At 42.3% G+C, this 24,951-nt stretch overlaps 1 protein-coding gene across 1 annotated transcript in view; it reads left to right on the top strand.

Moving 5' to 3' along the window:
* The first annotated feature begins 1,044 nt into the window (after positions 1-1,044).
* Positions 1,045-24,951, top strand: part of TRIM55 (tripartite motif containing 55) — a 36,359-nt gene continuing 12,452 nt past the window's right edge. The window contains exons 1-9 of the mRNA XM_009084718.1: positions 1,045-1,327; positions 1,730-1,902; positions 10,325-10,490; positions 12,162-12,257; positions 16,151-16,384; positions 17,451-17,473; positions 17,573-17,697; positions 19,757-19,980; positions 21,846-22,133. Coding sequence (XP_009082966.1) covers positions 1,139-1,327; positions 1,730-1,902; positions 10,325-10,490; positions 12,162-12,257; positions 16,151-16,384; positions 17,451-17,473; positions 17,573-17,697; positions 19,757-19,980; positions 21,846-22,133 — 1,518 coding nt within the window. The 5' untranslated portion in view covers positions 1,045-1,138. The remainder of the gene's footprint in view (positions 1,328-1,729; positions 1,903-10,324; positions 10,491-12,161; positions 12,258-16,150; positions 16,385-17,450; positions 17,474-17,572; positions 17,698-19,756; positions 19,981-21,845; positions 22,134-24,951) is intronic.

Genomic DNA, 24,951 nt, shown 5'->3' with positions numbered 1-24,951 from the left:
TATTCTGATTACATGTACAGTACAGTGGTGAAGTGATTTTATACAGTAATGAAGGGACTTTGGCTTAAATTTGAGAATGTGCTATTTATTGCTTGTACAGTTGTGTGATAAATTATTGGCAAGTAGAAGCACAGATGGCTTTCCCTTAAGATCAGGCATCACATGTCACAAATTATCTGGGAAATTGTCATTTTAAAAATAACTCTGGAACAAGTGCCAAGCGGAGAGGGATATCAGTGTCTAATAAACAGATATAAACACAGCGGTGCCCAAAACTAAAATAAATTTGAATTAAACTATGCGAAGGGAGAGCATATACAATTAGTGCCTATTCTCTAGCAGCAAAATGAAAGCTTTTCACACTATTTCTTCTGTTTCTTTCTCATCAGGAAATTCAAATAATGTTTTTCAAGCATATTTAAGCTGCCATGGAGTTAATGGGGCATGAATAGTTATGTTATATTCTTATGGTACAGCTCCTAAGAACATAATCTTACCAGAAGAAACTTAAATACAGTTACAGGCAGGGTTTTTTTTTAATCTGGTTTTTGAAGTGGTGACATGTGTATGCCCTAAAGTGTCCAAGCTCCAGAGCAGCCATTCCTCCTATTGTCTTCTCCAGTAAATACATGTTCTTCTCACCTTGGAAAGGTAGGATCCTGAAGCCTTCCAAAACACATGGGCAAAATTACATCCTGCATCTCATAGCCATGGCTGCTTGCTCAAAACAGAGCATTTATCAGGCTGCAGCATGTGGCTGGGCTGACTGGGGCAGCCCTTTGCCCTCTGTTGCAAAGACAAGAGGAGGGAGTGGATGACCTTTGCTTATCGCTCCCCCTCCTCCTCAAGGGGCTGCCATGTGTGAGTGAGGAGAGACAGTGCCTCTCCAGCCTCCCCCCATTCCCCCGCCAGCTGTCACCTGTCCCAGCCTGTCCTCCTCTCACACGCATATATGGTCATGGCAGGATGGCATCTTGTGACGCCACACTGCTAAAAACAGCCCCAGCTCCATGCGGCCCCTCGCTTAAACAATGTCCTCCAGCCACAGCCACCCAGAGAGCCTCTGATCGCAGTACTTGGACTTACTTCAAGAAAAATTAACCCAGAAACTTCTCCACAAGGCCTTGGTCCTGAGCATATGCCCCTGGAAAAGCTAGGGATGAGCACCTCCCTGAGCTACAAGTCCTTTTCCAAAGAGCAGCAAACTATGGATAACCTGGAGAAACAACTGATCTGCCCCATCTGCTTGGAGATGTTCACCAAGCCAGTGGTCATCCTGCCTTGCCAGCACAACCTCTGTCGGAAATGTGCAAGTGACATCTTCCAGGTAGGCTTCTTCCCACAGAGGGCTCTTCTCCCCAAGTAGCACTGGCTGGAATGAATGGGAAAGCAGGTTTATCACATGGTTATAGTTGATTGATTTTAACCATTAGTGAGATGGGGTGGAGGGAGTGATTTAAAGCTGAAGTTGATATAGGCAGGGGCCAGGGCTGAACTCACAGCAGGTGAAAGCATCGCTGTTCGCTGCAGGGACATGGCTGAATGTGAACTGAGGGACTGGCCCTGCACCCAGCAGTCACTGTGTGCTTTCCCGAGGGTCTTGTGTTGGAGCTACTCTCTCAATGGGCATAGCAACAAATGGTTTCCTACCATTTGGTGCTTTTGGAAGATGTTTTCGTGTTTTTGCATAGCCTTACCTGCCCCTCCTTGTGCTGCTTGGCAAGAACAGGCCTCCAACCCCTACCTGCCGACCAGAGGAGGTACAACCGTGGCATCAGGAGGACGCTTCCGCTGCCCATCCTGCAGGCACGAGGTGGTCCTGGACCGGCATGGTGTCTATGGGCTGCAGAGGAACCTATTGGTGGAGAACATCATCGACATCTACAAGCAGGAGTCCACAAGGTAATGAGAGAATGTGTGCCCTTCAGAGGGGAGTTGCCACAAAAGCAGATACCGCTTAGGGGACTGACCCTTTGGTCTTTCCATTTGGTGCATAGGAGGTTGATTTAGTTGTCTGGCCTCTTGGAAATGCAGAAAGGGATGATTGCACCTGCCTGTTTGCTGTGCCATGAAGTCAGCTCCAACTGAACACAGAAAACTGTATCCAAATAGATCCTGAACTTCCCTCCTCACACTTGCTGCAGAGGGTCATGCTTAATCACATGAGCAACACTTCCCTGTGCAAGCAAAACCCTTGAGGTCAGCACAGCTACTCACATGAATAAGGAAAAAAGTAGCTTGGCTCACATCGTTTAATTACAAAATCAGTTCAGACAATTCTTATTTGTCTTTAACCTGTGTGTTCTCATGCTAAAGTAGGGAAGGAATTTCAAATCTTATTAGAAAATCCTGAGGGACAGACAGTGCAAACAAGAAGAAAACTGAATTTCACACAGAAGGTGCTCTGCATCATAATGTCAAATCAAAACTCAATAAAAATAAAAATCTCCATTTCTGTCAGCTTGGGATGTGAACTCATGAAATAAAGTCTTATATAGGAGTCCATGAAAGAGAAGGAATAGCCAGAAATAAGAAGTATCAGAGCTACGTGGCTGTGCACAAGAATCAGGACTGCAGGGCAGAGGAATGGGTTAATTCTAAAAAGTATGATTAGTCATGAACAGTAATTTTCTGCACTTGATGTGTATGGATCCAGCAACAGAAGAATGTTTCGCTCTTATGTCTCTCCCTGAGGTGGTTTGGATGCATGGTACCTCTGTGGAGAACCTCGTAGGGGGGAAGGTGAGGGAGATGATTCTCTTCCCTCTACTTGAGTCTTGTGAGACCCCACCTGGAGTGCTGGGGTCCTGAGCACAAGAAAGATGTGGACCTGCTGGAGTGACTTCAGAAGCCACAAAGATGATCACAGGGCTGAAGTGTATCTCCTGTGGAGACAGGCTCAGAGTGTTGGCCTTGTTCGGCTTGGAGAAGGCTCTGGGGAGACCTCATTGCAGTCTTTTAGTACCTAAAGGAAACCTAGAAGAGTTGTAGAGGAACTTTTTACAAGGACATGTAGTAATAGGTCAAGGGGGGATGGTTGTAAACAGAAAAAGGGTAGGTTTAGACCAGATATAGGAAAGAAATTTTTCACTATAAGGGTGGTGAGGCACTGGAACAGGTTGTCCAGAGAAGTTGTTCAAAGCTAGGCTGGATGGAGCTTTGCACAACCTGGTCTATTGGGAGGTTGGAAGCCCATGGTAGGGGGGTTGGAACAAGATATCTCTAAGGTCCTTTCCAACACAAACCATTCTATAATTCTATGATTCTATGATGAAGCTAAACCCGGTCCTAGGCCACCAAGCACGCATCTTTCACTCAGGGAAGCTGCTTTTTGTTACCACCATGGATTTGTAGGGCTGGTTTCCTATGGCAAGGTGTTTTGTTTGCCTGAAGGAAGGTGTAATCCTGGACATGCTCCCTGACAGTCTTCCATTCACACCCCAACAAGGAGCTGGGGTTTGCAGGGACAGTGAGGTGGTATCACTGGAGCAGGTGGACACAATCATCAGAACCCAGTGACTGGGATGGCTTAGGAAACTTCTCCCCTCCTCCAGCAGAGGAGGACAGTCACCAGCAGAGAGAACATTTTTGAGCCTGATGGTGGCTTTGGCCGTTCTCAGCTATTTGAATCCTTCAGAGGACTGCTGTAGCTGGGCATAGCTTGGAGCTCCAAAGTGTTGGAGAGCACGAAGTTGGCTTAAAATTATACTTTCTGCTGCCCTTTGCGCTCACTGCCAAGGGAAGGTCAGCTACCTCTGTGTGTCATTGATACCCAAATATTATTTTAGTCAGGAAAATCTCAGAGGAAATCAATCAGCAAAGCTACGGTTTTGGACTTTGCTTTTGACCAAATAAGCTGGATATCTGTGGCCTCATGTCTTCCTTGGTTTTGCTTTTTTTTTCAGTTTACAATTGTATATAACTTTAAAAACTAAAGAAATGCAGCTCCTTTTTCCCATGTAGTTCATGGGTCATTGCAACAAAATTCAGTTAAACAGAAATGTAAGAGTAGATTTAGTAGATTTGTTTTTAAATTCCACAGAAGTAAAACATATGATTAATAAAAGAGGAGAATAGAAAAAACAAAATATTAACATATATTTGCTTAGATATTTGTCCAAAAGGTTCATCTATTTAATCTGTTAAGGTGCTTATTTAACCTTCATGTATGTCCTCAGAATGGAAGTTATCGGCAGGGTTAGGTAGCAGCAGCAATGCATGGCAATATTATCTAAACTATTTGGCCCTTTGTGGGCCTCGGCTGCTTATCTCCTTCTGCCTAACATTCCTTGGACTCCCCTGAGAGTGTGAGCAAGATCTACCATGGCTTTACACTGTGCTGTCCCACTGAAATAAAAAAATCAAGGGAAATCAAGTCTTCTCCACTCCTTCCTTTTGTACCACTCTCTTCCATACTGAGAACTGGGGTCTGGCAGAGGTACATAGGAGAAAGGCTGAGATGTGATCTTTGCCTTCTTGTTTCTTCTCAAGACAACCCTTCAAACTGGCAACACTTGTGATTTCCAGACAGGAGCCTCTTCCCATTGAGTCCTCCTGTGGGTATCATTCACTGTAATTGCAGGTGCCAAATGATGCCAGCTCCCAGAAACATTTCACATGAACTTAGGAGAGTAAGGGGAATTCATTGAGGTAGCAAGCTTTGCCTCCTAGCCTTTTTCAAAATTGGGTTGGTTTTAGTTTGGGTTTTTTCTGTCATTGGAATTTCTATTTGAATTAAAGAATTGAGGTTTTTTTAATAAAAACTGGGGCAGAAGCTAGGCTATAGGGTTGGGAGGGTCTGCCTGAGCCCTCATGCAGCCCCTCCTATTACTAAAAATCACGTCATATGGTCTTTTATCCCATTGATCATCAAATTCCAGCTGATGGCAGCATAGCCTGTTGCCCGATTTAGAATGTATTAGCAACACAATGGAAAAAATTTTCAAGCAGGAGATGGCTCCTACAAAGCTGTAAAGGACAGCAAAGGACTGAACCCAGTGGAAATGGAGTTGGCTAAAAATTAAACCAATCTTTGAAATTCTGTAGGCCACTGATCACCTGAAGTATCTGAGGAACATCAGGATGCCTGCTGCCACCAGGAAAGGGTAGCAACAGGAGGCTGTGACTTTTCATAAGATCCGGCAGCATCTAATGAGCTCGGCTGGCTATTCTGGATCAAAAGGTGCTTTGGGCTTTATTACCAGCCGAATCCTGATCAGGAAGGGTCAAGCACTCTTTCTGCCCTGCACCTCACAGCGAGTGCCCAAGCCACAGGTACAGGCTGTCCCTGCAGCCCCAAGCACAGATGGAGCAGTGTGTGTGGCAGGGACCATGTGCTGTGCTGAGAGCAGCCTGCATGGACTGGTGGTAGTGATGTGCTGCAGGGCTGGGTAGCCAGCACCGCCAGAAGCAGCTGTCCCTTACCCCTCCAAGACCTTAGCCAGAACTCCCAAGGAAGGATGTGGGTCTCCAGGATAGGCTGCAGGGGTGTCTGGGCATCTCAGGTAGGCTGGGCCAGGGAAATGTGCTCCCTGCCCACAGGTCACCAAGCAAGGGAGCTGCAGGAGGAGCCCCACGGGCTGTGCAGTGTAAGTGATGAGGTTCGAGACCACCTGAATCTTCTTCAACTCCCCACAGAGACAAAGCCCCGAGCTCACCTGCACCAATAGTTTCCTTGGGCCAGGCATTAATGATAGGAATGTAACAGCTAAAGGAATCCCTATGTCCATATGAACTTCTATAGCCTTCTCATTTTTCAAGCCCCACTTCCACCCTGGATATTGGCAGGCTTTTCACTGCTTTTGAGAGAGTCCATCATTGTGTTTGATTTTCAAGGACCACCTCCTCCAAGGTCAAAAAAGATTCATCCCTATATACAGGAACTCAAGCAATGGTGGCAGGAAACCTGCATTGCTTAACAGGGAGCTCCTGACAAAAATACAACATTTTAAAAAAAGAAGCAACAAGAAGGTGGACAGGTGATTCAGGAAAATTTTTAGACACTGTCCGAGCATGTACAGATGGAGTTAGAATAGCCAAAGCCCACCTGGAACTGAATCTGACAAGGGACATGAAAGCTAACAGGAGTTTCTACAGGTGCACCAGCAGCAAAAGGAAGAATAGGGAAAGTGTGGGTTCACTGCTAAATGGAGCAGGGGCTCATGTGACAAAGGACATAGAAAAGGCCAAGGTACTCACTGCTGTCTTCACCTCACACTCTACTGGTAAGATGAGTCTTCAGGAATCCCAGGCCCCTAAGACCAGTGGCAAAAGTCTAGAGCAAGGAAGGTTTACCCTTAGTGGAGGAGGATCAGGTTTAGGGAATATTAAAAAGAAAAAGGGCATCCTTGTGGGACACATCCATAAGTGGTGTGGGAGCTGATGATGCAAGGTCAGTCTCAATAACCTTTGAAAGGCTATGGTAATTGGCATAATTTCCTGTGGACTGGACTGGTAGAAAGCAAATGTTTCTCCAATCTTCAAGGAGTACAAGGAGGAGAATCCAGGGAGCTAAGGCTGGTCAAGTTTATACTGGCCCCTAGAAAGTATTTCATGCAAAACCTCCTGGAAACCATTTCCTAATATATAAAAGACAAGAAGGTGCTTAGAAATAATCAGTACAGATTTATGAAGGGGAAATGAGCCTGACCAACCTGATAGCCTTTTATAGTGAGATTACTAACTCAGCTCATGAGAGGAGAACAGTGGATGTTGTTTATCTAGACTTTAGACTGTCTCCTGTGACATCTTTAATGACAAACTGTTGAAATAAGGTCTAGAGTGGACAGTGGAAGGTGAAGTGGACTGAAAACTGGCTGTATTATTGGACTCAAAGGGTCATGGTGAGCAGTATGAAGTCAGGTGGAGGCCAGTCATTAGTGATGTCTGCCCAAGATTGACTCTGAGGCAAATACAATTTAATATCTTCACTAATGACCTGACTGTGCCTCATACACTCATGTAGATTCTCTCTGTCCCCTGACCGGTGCAGACACTAGGTGATGTGATGGTACAAAGAAGGGCTACAGCTATTTAGGATCCTCAGTAAAAATACTATCAAAGTTTGATTCAGGGTTTCAGTGGAGACTTTTTTAGATTTGTGAAAGTCCTAAGGAAAACATGCCTTCTAACTAAACAGGAGTTTTCCTAAGGTCTTACTAAGTTCTGAATTAAAGTGTACTTCTTTATGTGCCCAGCAACTTTGCTTTTCCTCAAGAAATCACAGAGCCACACAGAATGCCTGAAATTGGAGGGAACCTCTGAAGGTCATCTGGCCCAAACTTCCCCTGCTCAAGCAAGACCATCTAGAGCCTGTTGCCCAGGACCGTGTTCAGATGGCTTACGAGTAGCTCCACGGATGGAGACTTCACAACCTGCCTGCATGACCTGTGCCAGTGCTCATTCACTTTCAGAGTGAAAAAGTGTTTTCTGATGTTCAGATGGAACCTCCTGTGTTTCAGTTCATGCCCATTGCCTCTGATCCTGGCACTAGACACCACTGAAAAGAGCCTGACTCCATCCTCATTACACCCTCTATTCAGGTCTTAAGATACCTGAAGGTATCAATAAGATCAAGGTCATTGTTAAGATTCCCCTTAACCTTCTCTTATCCAGGCTGAAAGCTCCAGCTCTCTCAGCCTTTCCTCACAGGAGAACTGCTGCAGACCCTTAGTCCTCATCAAGGCCTTTTGCTGGACTATCTCCAGTATGTCAATGTCTCTCATATACTGGAGAGTCCAGAACTGAACCCAGTCAGTACTCCAGGTGTGGCCTTACCAGTGACTACTTACCTGAGATCCTCCTCTCCACAGAACATGCACAACACTCTGCACAATAAGGTCCAAATCCAATTGTAATGGAAAAGAATAAGCCTGTAGCAGTCAAACACAGGCTTAGCATCTCAAAAAGCAGAACCAGAGAATGAGACCACAAAGTTATCAGACCATTTCAGTAACCTGCTGATTCTTTGGTCAAGCACAGCTGTGGTGAACCTTTTGTTTTACTAAAGCCATGCTGTTGTTTCCCTATCAGCTACTTTTTAATCTCCTGTTATACAAGCGGTCTCCATTTTAAATTTAGAGGTTGTGTTTTGGCCTCTGCTACACCAACACAGACCTAGAGAGTTCCTTCTGAAGTCAGGGAGTGTTGAGCTAAAAATCTCTTCTTTTGCACAGCCTAGGAAGGAGACTGTAAATCTGTTTATTTCTAGTCTTCTGACACTGTCTTCAGGGCTCCACTAGTTCAGGGAGTTCTGCCAGGTTTCTTCCAGCTCTTTGCGGCACCTTTGAAGGTTGACTGCTTCTGGCTGAACTTGCTTGACACCGTCACCTTTTTGCTCTGTGCAATGTGTCTTTCATGCAAGTGGCACCATTCCAGAGTCAAATAAAATTCTAGTAGTTTCTGGCTCTGGTCTTGTAAATATTTGCAGGAAGAGTCACTATATCAGGCTTAATTAATCACTTTGAAATTCATTGTCTGTTATTCCCTCACATGTGGGCCCTCCCACCACTGAACTATAACATGAATATATTAGAGGCTTTTTGCAGTCATCTGCAAACAACATAGAGCATTTCTTACGGTGGAGACACACCCCTTTTGATAGCATTGAAATGATGCTGGATTTGACCCACTAAGTGCCTTATGTGAATAGATGCTAGAAATCGGACCCAAATAATACAGGCTTCCTTCAGAAGTGTTTGTCTTGTTTTATTCTGGTATATTGTGTTATATTGCAGGTTACAGACTTTTATTATACACCCTTTAAATCCCAGGGTCCTCTTGAATTAAAAATAATACTAAATAAAAAAGAATGTGTGAGACATTTTCTTTCTTACTTGATTTTTTAATGCATCAAACTGATCACATTCCATTCCCTTCAGAAGAGAAAGTCTGTACTTTGTAACTAAAAAATAAATGCCATATCCACTCTACCAAACTGCATGTAAAAATTGCACTGTAATATAATCTAAAATGATAATTTTTCCATATATTTTTAAACTTTAATAGAATGACTGTTTGTCTCCTTGCTACAGAGCTTTGTAGAATGGCTTTAAAAAAATGTTCTCATGTAATTCCATTAAATTCTACAGTTTGGGAAAATATTTTCTACCTGATGATGGAAAGATATATTTATATGATACCATTGTTCCATTTGCTACAGGTAAGTCACAGTTCTCCTTCCAAACAGTCACAGAAGGATATAATGGCTTATGGTGGAAATATTTAATGTTGCCACAGTAGAAGTGGCAACTTCTAGAGGCTTGAACCCCCAGGCACACTCTCTCCATCAATCTGCTCACCCTGCCTTCTGGTACCACATCCTCACACACTCGTGCTTGCCACAGATGCACTCGGGGTGCTAAGCCTGAGGTGTGGGCTCAGAAAACTATCACCCTGCCCACACGCGCTGGACCAGAGCTCTCACTCGCACTGGGAACGTCAGTTAAGTGGCTCATTTGAAGTAACTTACAACTAAATTAGCTCTTGAAATAGCAGGCTGTGTAGACTTGTGTGTATTCAGCTAAATTGTTTTGGGGAAGAGACAGTTAGGACTGAGCTCTAATGTGGTGGCTGTTCCTGGGTTAGCAGAGGACAAGGACTCTTCTTGTGTAACCTATGCCTTTGTGATGGGTACAATTGAGTAACCTCCTGTTAAAACATTTGACACTGTACAAAATAGACACGTGCCACTGGCTAAGATCGATTTGTGTGACACCTTATTTAGGTTGTGAAGCCTGTAAGGACCCAGTCCTGTTTGATATTGACAGTGTGGTCAAGAGACCGGTGCCTCACAAAGCTCATCAGCAGAGATATAGAGTCAAGGGCCTAAAGGTTCATCCATATCTGCAACTCTTGCTTCAAATGACTCCCCTTCATAAGAACTTTGCTGCATTAAGGCCAAGTGCCCAACATTTTGCATGATGAATCAGAAAGAAATTACATATATTTTGTGTTTCTGATAGATGTTAGATAACATGCTAATTAAAATACATGAGCAGTCTGAGATCAGGCTTAGTGAGGTTATTTTAATTTTTAAATATGAGCAAGGGTTCAGTCACACTCCCAGTCACATTTCCCATTCATATGGGAATCCCCATATGAAGTCATGTTGCTATATTTGTCATCACATCCTGTTGTGTCAGGACATTAAATTGTACCACTGTCTATTTAGTCATCCCATGTGGCAGGTTTAAGTCTATGCTGCATATTAAAGTCAACCTTGGATGCTGATATACAAATGCACTGTATTTCATGCTAATATTGTAAGTGTTGTAATCAGAAACTCATGAGCACCAAGTTTGTTTTAACTTGTTTTCTTTTGCAGACCCGAAAGGAAGTGTGACCAGCCAATGTGCGAAGAACACGAAGATGAGAGAATTAATATCTATTGTCTGAACTGTGAAATGCCCACCTGCTCCTTGTGCAAAGTCTTTGGTGCCCACAAAGACTGTCAAGTTGCTCCTCTCACAAATGTTTATCAGCAACAGAAGGTGAATATCTTTTTGTATCTCACAGTCCTCCCATCAACTGACAGTGCCATCGACAGGAAAGTATTCCCATGGGCTTCCTGCGAGTTTCCAAAGGGTCTAGGGGTGCCATTGCCACGCCTGGGTGTGAATGAAAGGCTCATATAATTCTGTAGTAACCATTCAGAAACACAGAAAAATAAAGTTATGAGAGATCTCACAGAAAGATATTACAGTGCCCCAATTTTTGTTATTATATTGAACAAACATTTTAGAGAGCAATTTGTTGTGAAGCTGAGGATCTTTTAAGGTTCCTAATCCCTTTTTTTCAGTGCTTTTAGATCAGAAAAAGAAGTAGAATTTCCAACACATGAACTGGAAAGAGAACAGACTATTTCAAATCAAATAGTTTTCTATCAAGCACTTTCACATTTAAGCATCCCATTTTTAAGAAAAGTTAAGTGAAAAACCTCCTGCAAGTGAATGCAGGAATATTCAATAGTTGGCAGCACAGGATGTACCTAACATCCTCTGCCCTTGCTGTCACCAGTAAAAGACTTGTTTATTTTTAATACAGTATTAATTTAAAACCTGACTCACTGGGTTATCCTCCTGAGATAAACAGCTCATTTTTCTGGAGGGCCCCACTGGGGCAAGCAATCAGACAGGACAAGTTTGCAATCCCAGCCTCCAACTTTGTCACACAGATGCGTGTGTGTGGAAACTACAAATGAGAAGTCGCTTTAGGAAAGTAGTTACAAACATCCTTTTCAATCAAAAAAGGTGGGAGAAGGAGGAGAAGTTTCTTGGACTGAATCCATGCCCCAAATCACTCCTTTTGCATGGAGATTTGCAAGCTGTGGTTTGCCTCTCAGAGTGCCTGTGGAAAGGGGCTGTCATGCCCAAGACAGGAGGTATAACCTGGAGGCTGCAGGATGTATGCTTCAAAGGATCCTTTGCAAAGCCATGGAGGCCATGTACATGGTTGCTTTTGTTACTACTGCAGTGTGCCAAGGGCCCCTTTCTCTCCTCAGCACTCTTCCCAAGTTCCCTAGGGACTGTTTTCTCTGTCTCTACTAAGGATACCTCACAGTTATCTCCATCCCCACACCCAGGTATTTCCTTCCTCCCCTCATTTCCTTCATCCCAGTGTCTCAGCCTCCACCTACTTCTCCTCTTCTCCCTTTCCCTTTCACCACAGCCTCAACCCCATTGCCCACATGCCAGAGACTTGGTAACACCCTGGTCCCTCCAGGTCCATGGCCACCTCTTCTCCTCTCCAAGGCCAAGAGCTACAGTCCTCAGGGAAATACCATAGTGGTGTGGCTAACCCAGATATTGAAAAAAACAGCCCCTCAAGAGACAAAGTCTCAACAAACCCAAAGGAAATATTTTAGGCCTGTTGAAACAGCGCTTCAGACAAAAGCACCTAGAAGAACCTCTAGAACAAAGTGCTTCCTCCTTTCCAAACCACACTTTCTTCTCCATTGAAAGTTTACAAATGTCAACGTTTTCATTTTGTTTCACAAATGTCAAAGTACTAGCAGGTATCTTGTGGGCACATAAAGGTCCAGTTTTCCTCAGTTCTGGTGGAAAGATGAGCTCATACCCTGGCATCTCCTCACTGTTAGATTTGCCACCCTGAAGATGGACAGTATCTAATACCCTCCTGCTTGCTCTCCCCTTACTGCCTAGTCTGAGCTGAGTGATGGCATTGCAGTCCTGGTGGGGAGCAACGACAGAGTGCAAGGGATAGTCACACAGCTGGAGGAGACCTGCAAAACAGTTGAGGTAGGTACCACCTCTTTAAACGCAATTATTTCAGTGTGAAGTCACATCTTTTAAACTTCTGCTAATAATCATTCTTTCGTGATCATCTAACCAAACTCATCATTTCACTAAACCATTACTTACGGCTTTGTACATTATCAAGATGTATTGCCTTAACCAAAGGATGCATTCTGCTCGGCACCTCTGACATTGGCCACATGGTGGAGGATAAAGAGTAAGGATATTATCCATATCAGCACGTCTTGCTCAACATTCTTAGTGGAATAGGATATTACTGAAGTTAAAAGCAGATCTAGCAAAATGCCATCAACTTCCAGCTCATTTAACATCTAAGATCAGGTTCTAGAGCTGTAAAAGACCAGTATTAGTCTGAACCTGACTGGCCCTGTGAACAAAGCCTTAGTCTCAGCCACAGGATATGCACAGCATGGCTCACAGGTATGTCAGTGAGCTCTGCATTTGGTTTCTTTGCCTTCTGCACAAAACTAGTTTTTGAATATAGTTATGTTGTCCTTTGAGGAGTCTTGTTTTATTGCTCATGGGAGGGAAGAGTTTGGGTTCTTACTGTATTTTCTGGTAAAGGCCTCTCTGAAAGAGTTGGAATTTGTTTTGTGTCATTCAATAGCAGAAGTGATTTTCATTTCCTCTGAGAGGTTTGCACCGGCAAATCAAATATCAATATCAACTTTGACCAGCCTGAGCATCACAGAGCAATAGGCTGAATAGAGCTAATATGAATTGATTTTGTGATCAGAGTTTGATGAAGCATCTAGTGAAGGGGTAGCACTGCTCTCAGCCCGATTAGAATTATATTGACCCTTCAGAGCAGGAGCAAAAGAGAGAAACAACAAAGAAACAGAAGTTAATCCAAGATGTGTAGGTTCTAATTGGTAAAAAAAATTGATTACAGAATCCATGTACACAATTCCCCAAGGCTCCTATTTCCTCAGAGCAAGGAAGAACAGAAAATGTCCAAGTTTGCTTCAAAGAACGTAAAACCATTAGCCTAAGTAAATGAGAGAGCACATTAGCAGCAGTCAGAACTTTGTAGTCCGGAAACCTTCACACTGCAAGGATGAAATTGGCTGCTATCAGGACTTTGCAGACAGAAACAAGCCTTTCAAGTAGGTTAACTGCAGAAATTTGAATGATACAAAAGCAAAAGCTTACACTCATTTAAGCTGAACTAGCTGAACCAGAAACAAAACTTCAAACATCTAGTCTGAAGTATGGAGAAAACACTGTGCTAAAAATACCTCAAGAAATACAACAGTTTCTGAAACTAGCCTCCTCAGAGTCCCCCACCCTATTTAAAGTCTAACCTTTAAAGTCAAAGCCCAAAGAAAGCACAGCCATTGTACCTTCAGATGTTTCAGCAGGTTTGTCACCTTTAAAGTCAAAGATTGCAGAAAATAGATCTTAGAGTTTACCTTGGCACTTCCATGTTACATTTCAAGCAAATCACATTTCCTACCACAGAAGAGCTTTGTCTGAATTGACATCAATTTGTCCTTGAAGATGAAAAGCTACAGCTGGAGCTGAGAAATGTTCACACATGGAAATGATGGTTACAATCCAGGATTGTCTCTTCTCTCTGCTTAACACTTGGCAGAGAACAATAAATATCTGCTTTATCAAAAAAACACATGATCATTTTTCTTTTAGCTGGAGTAAGCAATAGCCTACAGTTCTATATTTAGTTATTGCTCATATCCAGCTATTGCTCCTATCCAACCCTAAACCCCAGAAAAACAGCAAAAAAAATTGATCAATACTTGTATAGCTTATAACTGATTGAAAGGTAGAGCAAATTCACATATTATATTGAAAACTGAGAAAGGAATATGAAATGCTAAATACTGGAAAACTATTAAGTACTGTGTAGCCCAGTAAACAATTTGAGTCAAATAAAGAAGGAAAAATTACTGTGTTTCTTTCAAATGCTAATAGCATAGGCCAGTCAATACAGATCCTTTGGAACAAGCAGTGAGACTCATCCTCAGTAGCAAGGACTTTTTTTTTTGCTGTAGCTGTGCTTTAAAAACCAAAAAGGCTGAGAACTTTTTAGAATGGAAAGACATGTATTTGTTAACCTTTTACATTACACAGAATCTGATTAGGCTAATTCCATCAAGCAGAGGCTTCATATGGGAACATTTTATGCAGAAAATTTCAGAAATATTTCAGCATTTGCAGTTAGGAACCTATTTTGCACTCTCACTCTTGAGATTCACAGCTCTGTAATATCTGCTGGCAGGAAATATTGCCTATTAGAGCTTAGAGATAGTGAAGGATCTCTCAGGGCACCCACCCTGCTATAACTTCCTTGCTCTTCTTCCCCTAACACTTGTCCTATGTCAAATGACAAAGATAGCACACACCTGTCTTGAAATTAAAGTTGTTTTACAAGTGGTCTGAATGACATTTCATGGGGAGAAGACTAGGAGATGAGTGAAAGAAGAGAAGATTATCTGAGGTCTGAACAATAGAATGACATCCAGGAACCATGACTCGCTTGATTTGAAACTTCCTTACCACCACCTTATAACTGCACTAATCAGGAATTTCTGGGAAGTGGCAAGGACCTCCAGAAGGGGAGGACAAGCTTGCACTCCCTGCAAGGAGTTTTGAATTAGGAGTGCCTGTTTAGCCTAGCCTTCCTCATGAGGAAGCAGAGGTGGACACTTGGGTCAATGCAACAAGATGTGTATTCACTCCCCACCTCTAACTGCCCCCCCCATATAGACAATGACTTTTTTTTTTCCAAATGTACATCTTTGAAAGGCTTTCTCCTTGGAACAATACAGAGCAGACTGTCACAATTCACAGGAATGATCTCTGGCTGAAAGTTAAGACAAAAGTGGGATTCTCTCTGGCCAAGTGTTGCAAATAATCAGTCATCACTTCCAAAAGTACTGTGGGACTGTTAATAAGCCTGTGCTGCCAGGATCTCAGCATTATGCCTCAGGGGACAAAGATGAGGAATTGATTCAGCCTCAGTTCCTAGGAAAGAGATTTAAATATTCACCACCATCCACAACCAGGTATAACCACAATAAGGTTATGCCCTGGGGCACAGAGATGACTCAAATACTTTATTTGGTAGACCTCAGACATTATAGATAACCTGTCTCCTATTTCCTCCCCATAAATCCTCCCTTACAAGTGCAGTTTGTTCCTTTTAGAGAGCACTCAATGAAGCCCATCCTCCTTACTCAGTGAAATATGCTGTTGTCTGGTAGGAAGGACAATAAAAGTGTCTCAAAAACCTATGTGAAAATCAGTGCCTGAATGTAGGGTTGGAACCTGATTCCTCCTTCTTGCCTTTGTGCTTCTGTCACACACCATTTTCTCTGCAGAACCTCTACCTCATTCATTGCACAGTAAATGGAACATAATGGACACCTGTTGTCAAAATAGAGTCTAAGAGGGCGTATGTGAAAATCGAGCCCAGCCAGGGTTGTTCCAGGTACTCTGATAGAAAAAGAAAATTCTTCAGAGCTGATTTGAGATGATCGCCCCTTTTAAAACCATTCTGCTCAAGCAAATGAACCCAGCTGCTAATATGGTGGGGGCTTTTACTTCTTCTGCACTTTGATGTATCACTGCAGACATTATAAATACCTTTTACATTTTTTTAGCAGACTGACAAATTATACAATAACCTGTTTGGGGGCTTTCAGTGGCTTGAAACTCAGAGTTTGAGAAGAGTTTTTAAACTTTTGTTCCAATAGCTTGGACTTTGAAAATTATGAAAGTCTCTGGGGTCATTCAGAATCCTTTGCACTGTTCAGAGAGAGGAATTTCTTTGATGAAAATGCTTCCAAGTAAATGTAAAAATAGAAACTCTTTTAAGAACATAACATGTTTAACATAAACCAAATGATTCACAGGAATGCTGCAGACGACAGAAGGAGCAGTTGTGCGAAAAATTTGATTATCTCTATTCCGTATTGGAAGAAAGAAAAAATGAGATGACACAAATAATCACTAGAACCCAAGAGGAGAAACTGGAACATGTCCGCTCTCTGATGAAAAAGTATGGGGATCATTTGGAAGCTGTGTCAAAACTGGTTGAATCAGGAATCCAGTTCATGGAAGAACCAGAAATGGCTGTGTTTTTGCAGGTATAAAGTCTAAAAATAGAGATAGAAAATGAATTTTAGGTTTACTGGTATATTATTTAAGCATTTCTCAATTTTAGGCCCGTTCAGAGTTTGGTTATTTTTAAATAAATATTTATACAAACTCAATTTTTAAACACTTGAATCGGCTGAGGCAAATTATCTTCTTGTGAATAGTATCCAAATCAAGATCATGAGTATTTGCTATTTGCCCAAAAATACACTATCCGCTTATGAATGAAGAAACAGGAATTTAAACATTTTCCAACAAATCTTTTTTTTTTTCCCACCAATATCATAGTGGGTCAACATGTTCATGTGTTCATGACCTTCTGTGAATTATAGGTTCCATTTGCATGTTGACAAAGTAATTAACTTTTCAAGAATTAAGTATTTATGTTCTAAGTTACACTTTTGTGGTTTTACTTTTGTTTTCTTACTATAAACTTAGGAGAGATGAGTAGGAAACCATTAGCAGCCTGTCCACTGAATTCATCGCTGTAGAATTTGTCGTGCAAGTTTACAGTTTCTTTATGTTAAAGGTTAGAAGGGTATTTTCAACAAAACAAAAACAAAGCCAAACAAACACCCCCAAAACCAAAGCCCAAAACAAACCAACCCAACCCACACTTATTTTATCAAAGAATTGCCTTTGAAGAGTACCATATTCTTCCAAGACAAATAGAATCTTGTCTCTCCAGGAGTATGCCCTTAGGAATAGGCAAAGATATAGTTACTGTGACTAAAAATGGTAACAGAACAGCTGCTTTTGACCACAAACACAACCAAAAAGAGGAAAAATATTTCCATTTTTGTTTTTTTTCTGAATTATTGTACATATTTCCCATCTTATCCAGGTTTTAATTTAAAAGTCTTGGGTGAACTGCTAAGTTTACTCAGCTGTACACTAATTACCATCCAAATTTGATCTCACTGATAGATGTCATGGCTGTCATTTATGATATCCGTAATAGTGCATTTAGGAGTGTAAGAATTAGATCTCAATGCATAAAATCTCTGAAAAACCGAATCATTTAAGAAGTCAGTAATTTCCTTTTTGTTTTCACAGAATGCCAAAACATTGCTACAAAAGTAAGTATTGAAACTTGAAACTCTTGTTCTTTATAGTCAATTGCAAATTATAAATTTATCTGCAAATCCAAATGCCAATAACCAATTTCTCTGTTTTAGAATCACTGAAGCTTCTAAAGGATTTCAAATGGAAAAAATAGAGGATGGGTATGAAAATATGAACCAATTCACAGTGAACCTCAGTAGAGAAGAAAAGATAATACGAGAAATTGATTTTGACAGAGGTATGTCATCTAGTTCACCAAAATTGCTTTCTTAAATTGCAGCTCTGTGTGATTTACATGACAATACTGAGGAGCAAACCTTGAACCAGATATTTGTCTCCATCACAAAATGTAACCAGATCATTTTGTATCAAGTATAATCAAAAGCAAAATCCATCATGGTTAAGAAATCACATAAGCTGTTGCTGTCATTAACCTTACCTTTTATGTGGCCTCTACACTTTCCTAAGCTCATAGTTTTTACTGACTCTCTGTGTGAAGGGACCACAAAATTAAACTTTTATCTCATGCTGTAAGGTCCTTTTCCCCCTACAAGGTCATTATTGTATGGTCTATCTTCTCTAGAAAGTCATTAAAGAAATAGAATGTTTACTACTAAAAGAAGTACTTATGCAATACACTCTTTATAAAACTCTTTTTTTAAATAATAGTTGAGAAATGTAAGAGAAACACAACCGAAATTCAAGATCACAGAGTTATAGAGGGGAGCAAAATTGTCATCCTCTTTCATGCATCTAACATCTTGGTCATGTCATTTGTCATGACACCATGATCAAACATAATTAATAAGTATACAGAATAGTGCAAAGTTGTAATTCTTTACCTACCAAAGTAGCATGAAATCTGGGCTCACCTACGTTTTGCCTTACAGAGTAAGCCACAAGAAGTTAACAGAGGTAAGTGTCTCAAATAAGCAGATTTGTCTTATTAATAGCTAGCACTAATCGTCTTCTGGAGGTCTCTAATTTTCTGGCTAGCACTGGGTTCTGTTAGTACATTTACATTTACCTTAATCAGCCCAGTTAAGACTCCTGCAGTTGTCACCCATTGATTACTCCCCTGGGAGGGACCCTGCATGCCTGCGGTGCGGATCCCGGATCTCAATCTGTAGGCTGGAATCCATGGACTGTCTGTACTTGGCACAGGGCTCAGCATAACAGCAGCTGTGGCACGAGTCAGCAGCAGAGGAGCAGGGCCATGAACCTCCAGGGATTTGTCCTGGGAAGAATAATCCCTAATCACAGCCTCATGTCCAGATCATCCCTGTGACTGGCCACAGCTGCTATATCCCTGTCACATACATGCACCTGCCAAGATCATGACCTTGTGCTCTGGACACACATCCCCCATCCACGGGATGAGGAATGTGACACCCATCTCTTGGGGACAAAGCATTAGCAAGGACTTTAGCAACTGGGAGTTCAGTCCTGCATTTGTAACTCCCACTACAGTCAACGAGGTGCTCTGCAGCCAGGGGATATGGAAGCAGAAACATACCTCTCTGTTTATTGGAGTGCATTTGCCAGCAAAACCATTATGTGGGTGTTACTTAATTTGCAGATCTACATTCCTTCTACATAGTCAGCCAGAACCTTAACTGTGCAAATGCATAATTTGGAGCTTCGGTTCATGCATCTACCTAAGTTTATTTCTCTGAAGTACTAGGATGGCTCTGAACAGCATCTGACATTTATTAGAATGAATAGTGTGATTATGCAAAGGAAAATACACCGTTAGAGGGCTCCCTCTGGAAATGAGCCAAGACACGACTGCAGACCAAAGGATGTGTCAGATGGCACAAAAGCAATGGTTTTACCAAGTCTGACAATCTGGTTTGAGGGGTATTGGTATCCCAAACCTCTAGTCATGTATTGAAAAGAACTGACCTGTTAGATTTATGATGATGGCTCCATTGGCGTTGAAAACAAACATATAGCTAGAATTGGAAGAGGGACCTTTTTCCTGGCAAATTGTGCCAGACCAGGTATCCTCTCCCCCAAAAGGGCAGGGCCATGCTGCACATCCCTCATGAGGATAACTTTATTGACAGCATTTTCTGTCCTCCTACCCATGGAAAGGGCCAGCTTAAGATTTTAAACAGCATGTGTGTTCAGTGTCTTCCCTGCTGCAAAGCAGCTGCTGGCAGGCTCCTCACCAATGTCCTCTCTGCCAGGCAGCAGTGGCTTTGCCATGCAATTGCACATGGCTTTTTAATTCCATAAAGACTGTAATCATCTTCACTTGGTGCTCAAGCCTGTCCTTTTATGTGTCCTATCAGAGGAGGAGGGAGAAGAAGAAGAGGAGGAGACAGTGGATGGTGGAGGTTTAGATGAAGTCCACACAGAGTCATCAGGAGAAGAGGAAGAGGAGGAAGAGGTGGAGGAGGAAGGGGCTGAAAGACCATCACAGCCACCTCAGCAGGACCCTGAACCACAGAGTGCAGCAGGAGAGCCTCTGGCTGAACCCACTCAACTGCCACTGCCTGCTGCCCCAGCTGGTCAGGTAAGTGCCCCTGGTGCCCCCTTGCCCTGCCAGCTATGCTGAGTGCACCTGGCAGAGCAAGAAAATGCTGCCCTGTGGCCTGTAGGCACCATGTATCAGCAGCATGTCTAAGGGGATCAATGCACTGGGGAGCAAAATAGCTTATTGCCCTTGTACACATATATGCAACTTTACCCTGTCCTCTCAACCTGTGTATATATCACTTGATAGGCAAAAAATTAGCTGCTAGATAAACTAAGAGATATATGGGATACAGAAGTTATAAATAAAAGATTCCATCTGGGAGTTAAGAGCATTACAATGGATGTTCTGCTTGCTGTGGTTTAACTCAGACTAACTGTTATAAATGAGACGGTTGTTAAAATATTTATACTAAGAGAATTTGGCATTCCCTCTGGATTTAGTGAGCTTTCCACCACCAATTTTTAGATCATACTTCTCATCTCTTTCCTGTGAATGGCATTTGCCATCTTCTGCTCTGGTCATCCTAGGTCTAGGTGGATGCAGGAATATCATACACTAAACAGGAGAGGAAACTGCCTCTTAAAACCTACCAGCGAAGAGGTTCAGAGTGTGAATATTTTAAGCTAGCACTTTTTCTTAGGAAAAGTGATTAGAACGAGAGCATAATTGCTGCATATTCTAAAAGACCCGCATTAAAAAATACACTTCATGTGCTACTTTATTTTGCCTTGCATACAATTAACTTAGCAAATTCTCCTCTTGCGCAATTTACCCCATGAAGTTGCTGAGCAGCTAAAGGCTGCTGTGAAGATATTTGAGGAGGCTAATGTGAAAGCAAGAAAGCACATAGAGGATCTTTGATTGCAGCAAGCTCCTCACATAAAATAAAGGGAAACAAATGCTATAGATTCCTTCTTGCTTCCATCTAAAGACATGCATGAGTTTTCTCCAGTTGTGTGCTCTTAAATCAGGCTTTATTGATTTAACCAAAATTTTTCTTTTGAGGATTTGCACTGACTTAACTAAACTTATGTTCCCTGGCTGATGTAGCGTTCTATGCAAGCAAGAACTAGACATATGCAATACTGCCCACTAACATAAATTGCCTCATTTCTAAGGCTGAAATGAGGAAGATATGGCTTGCTGCTCTAGCAATTGTAAAATGCCATTAGGAGATGGTCAGGTGTGGAGTCAGACATTACATGTGTGTGTTGTGGTGTGGGGGATACCTGTGTTTCAGCTTTTGCCTTCTGGTGTAGGAAAGGCAAAGCAGAAATGCTGTGGGGATGGCAGGTACTGTGCATGGGAACCCTGAGAGCCTGATGCAGGTAGAGAGATGAAGCTTAGTAGGCTGCTCCTCTTCCTGTCAGAGCAATTGTGCTTGGCTTATAGCATTGAAGGCAAGGCTGGTGGGCAAATGTTTCTCTCCAGTGTCTTTGTATTCCCCTTATTCTGACTGTTCGCAACAACAGACTCACTAGCAAACATCTTGTTCTTAACCCAAAACCTAACAAACCATTTGAAGATCCCTGCATCTGTCATTCATGGCTGGTATGGGCTCACAAGGGTCTTGTGCAGAGTTTCTTGAGTTTTGGGAATTGAATTGGGGGTTCATCTGAAGTAAGGAACCTCTTGCTCACCCCTTTATCAGTCAGCACCCCCTTCCCAGCGAATACTACTCTCCTTTGGGGTGAATTTATTTTCTTTCCCTTTTCTGTGTTACCCAAATGATAGTTGCTTTTGTTTCACATTTTGCTTGCAATTCTTTCAAACCATATGTTCGGAAGACTCTGTGCATTACAGTCCTATATCACAAACACAACATGCAGAATGATGTGACTACACCAGGAAGGTAATGTGGTGCACTCTGCTTGTTCTTTTCTTTATCTGTCCTGATTAAGGATGAGGTTGTGACACCAAGTGGTTCTCAACAGACCCCAGAGTCTGACACTCAAGTGCCGGCCACAGCAGAAACCATCGATCCCTTGTTTTACCCTAGCTGGTATAAGTCTCAGTCACGGCAACCAAGCAGCCCAAGCTCAACCCCGGTGAGTGGGTTGGGGAAAGTAGGGACTCCTGTTTTTCTGGAAACAAGTGCAAAGAAGGCAGAAGCCCCGACAGCAGCAACAATTGAGGAGAGTGCACCAGAGAGTGGTAAGGAAAGTAATGCCACTGCAGCGACATCCAAGGTCAGTGCTACCGGAGTCACCCCAGAGGGCTGTGACACGCAGCAAGGCGGGAACAGCAATTGTTAAGGAAAATGGGACTTCATTTTCCTCTGCATGCTAAAGAATGAGAATAATTTCAAAAGTACCAAAACAGCATAAATTGTCATTTCAGCAAATCCACTGGATATATAGATGGTTTCAATATGTGACAGGCTGACTCTTCAGCTTCAGAGCAGCATGCCGATGGTTGCTTGTGCTTAGCTGCCAGTGTACCTCACTCGTGCAAACCATTATCCACCTTGCTCACACACAATTGCTCAGGAGCTGACGATGTCTCTGTGCTCAGATATCTGCATGTGTTAGTAGCAGAGAAATCCTGGGCATGAGATTACTCTCATCACCTATTGAAAGCCTGTGTATATGCCATCCCACCATGGCTGGTTGAGCAGCTATGGCTTGGCTTTGCCTTCTGCAGCTCTGTGGCTGCACCTGGAGTGCACAGGTTCCCCATGCAAACATAAAGCTACACAAACACCCAGAGCCTTCTTGCGTGTTTGATTGCCTCTCAGTAAGCAGTGTGATTTCCTGGGTTCAGAGGGTTTGCTCCAAGGATTCTTGAGACTTGATTAAAGGAAAGCATGAAGAAAATACATTCGGGTTCATGTTAGACTGCCACCAGTGTGATGGGATAATAGACTGATTTGTTGAGTACAGGAGGGTGTTTTTCTTAAAATTACAATGTTAGAGTTGGTATAACCTGAATTCGAATATTCCTCCTTCTGCATATGTGCAAAAACTCCACCTGGGCCAAAGATACAAGGAACAGAGCTGAGGGAGCTGTGCATAAAGGATTTGCACACTACACCAGCTCCAGCTCCAGTGCCTGGCAAGCAGCCCGTGAGCAGCACTCTCTAAATTAAACCATCAGGATTTTCAGGGTCAAGTTGCATATTTTAACAAAGCAATTACCTGTATGTGTGCAATGAGAGATTATACATGTGTGTGAGAAAGCACAAGTGGGTAGTAAGTACTTCATGATGTTTCTTTTAAAGTTGGAGTTGACTATATAGCATACATAAGAAGCCCTACCATGATAAACAATGATGTGGCAGGCAAAAAGTTCGGAGGAGTTCACAGAGATATGTAAAAGGGCACTTATCTTTTAGATGGAAATTTCAGTCAGTAACACTTGAATTTGATGGTTGAAGGATTCTAGCTGACTTTCTTAACAAAAGCAACTTTTGACCACCAAGTTTTGGTAGCTATTTTTCAAGTCAGGGTTTGACTTGAGAATAATTGATTTGAATTTAAAAACAAAACAAAACAAAACAAAACAAAACCAGCAGAACAACAACCGCAACAACAAAACAAAACAAAAAAACCAAAAAACCCCACAACCAAATCTTTAAAATTATCAAATCTGCTATGACCTTGTCTTAAGTATATTTCAAACAAGCTACCAAAGCAGGTAAATTCACTGGGAAATTTATTGCTGCTCTTTCTTCCTATCAGTTCCACTGATGACTGCCTAGCCGAACCTCACCATAGGCAGGTACTAGGTTAATTTCCTGGGAACTTGCCTGACTGTGGCCTACTTCCCTGGGTCCTAATTTGCCAACTCCAATTAAAGGAACAAAATTTGCATTTGATGTGGGCAGCTGTCTGAATAACAGCAGCAGTCTAGTACCCAGCTCTCTTCATTGCTGGGGACCAGAGTAAAACAGGCATGGGAAAGATGTCAGTTCCTCTTGGTGTGTGAGTTTGGGGGTGCTCTGTTTTGATATTTTCCCAAATCACATGTGGCACTGACATTTTGGGAGGAGGAGGATGTTGAGAAGAGTAGCACCCTTGATTCTGGTGATGTGGAGAGGAAGGAGCAGGGGAAACAGCAAAGGATGGGTTTGCCCCTGGGCTGAAGACAGAGAAAGGGATAGGAAAGCTCAGGAAGCAGAGAGGTGCAGAGTGTGCTGAAGAATAAAAAAGCAGAGTGACCAAGTGACAGTGATGCCATGAGATGATGCTGTGGTCAGATTTATGGATCTGAGCTGTGTCTATGTCACAAAGGAAATGGCTGTGGTTGTGTGGCAGTGATCATTTTTAACGACGTGAACTTCAACATTGTATTTTTCCTGCATGTGATTTTACACAACTCACACTGAAATGCCATATTCCCTTTTTTTTTAATCCCCTAGCTGATGTTATTCACACCACTGTTTTTACTCCCTTCCTCCAATTAAAGTATGTCATGGAAAAGTGTTGTGGAGATAGAGCTTTTTCACTGAACGTAGTGATAATGACTAGTTTGTGTCATGACAACACTGGTGAAGCACTCTTCTTATTTTCTCACAGGAGTTAGCATTCTGCATAACACTTTTGGCATTTCTTATCATACTACATCATCTTTGGAATCTGATTCAATACATGATTTGTACTTTCATGGGTAGGAAATATTTCATTTTACCATTAACTAACAGTTCAAATAGTGTATCTAGTGATGTTCCTACATGGCTTTAAAGGATTTTTTCCCTTTCTTCTCATCCAAAAACATGATGCTAGTTCATGATACAAGCCACCTAAAACATTTCTTCCTTGCACCTTCAAAATGCCACCCTTCAGCTTACTCCTGCATGGTTAAACATTGCATCTCCCAGGTTCAAAATGAAAAGAGATGTTTACTCCCTCAGGTATATGGGCTTATATTTTAGTTGCTGTTCAGATGACCAGCAGGATGGAGAACCTGTTGGTTGACAGATGTGAAGAGCACCAAGCTTGTTTAGTCCAACAAATAGGGGAGGAAGAGTTGGAGAGTAATGGTTGTCATCAGAGGGGTAAAAGTCAG

This window comes from Acanthisitta chloris, unplaced genomic scaffold (assembly GCF_000695815.1).
Source record: "Acanthisitta chloris isolate BGI_N310 unplaced genomic scaffold, ASM69581v1 scaffold4681, whole genome shotgun sequence".
In the NCBI taxonomy this organism is placed as follows: Eukaryota; Metazoa; Chordata; class Aves; order Passeriformes; family Acanthisittidae; genus Acanthisitta; species Acanthisitta chloris.
Note: the sequence above shows the minus strand (reverse complement) of the source record. Positions and strands in the feature narration are given on the sequence as shown.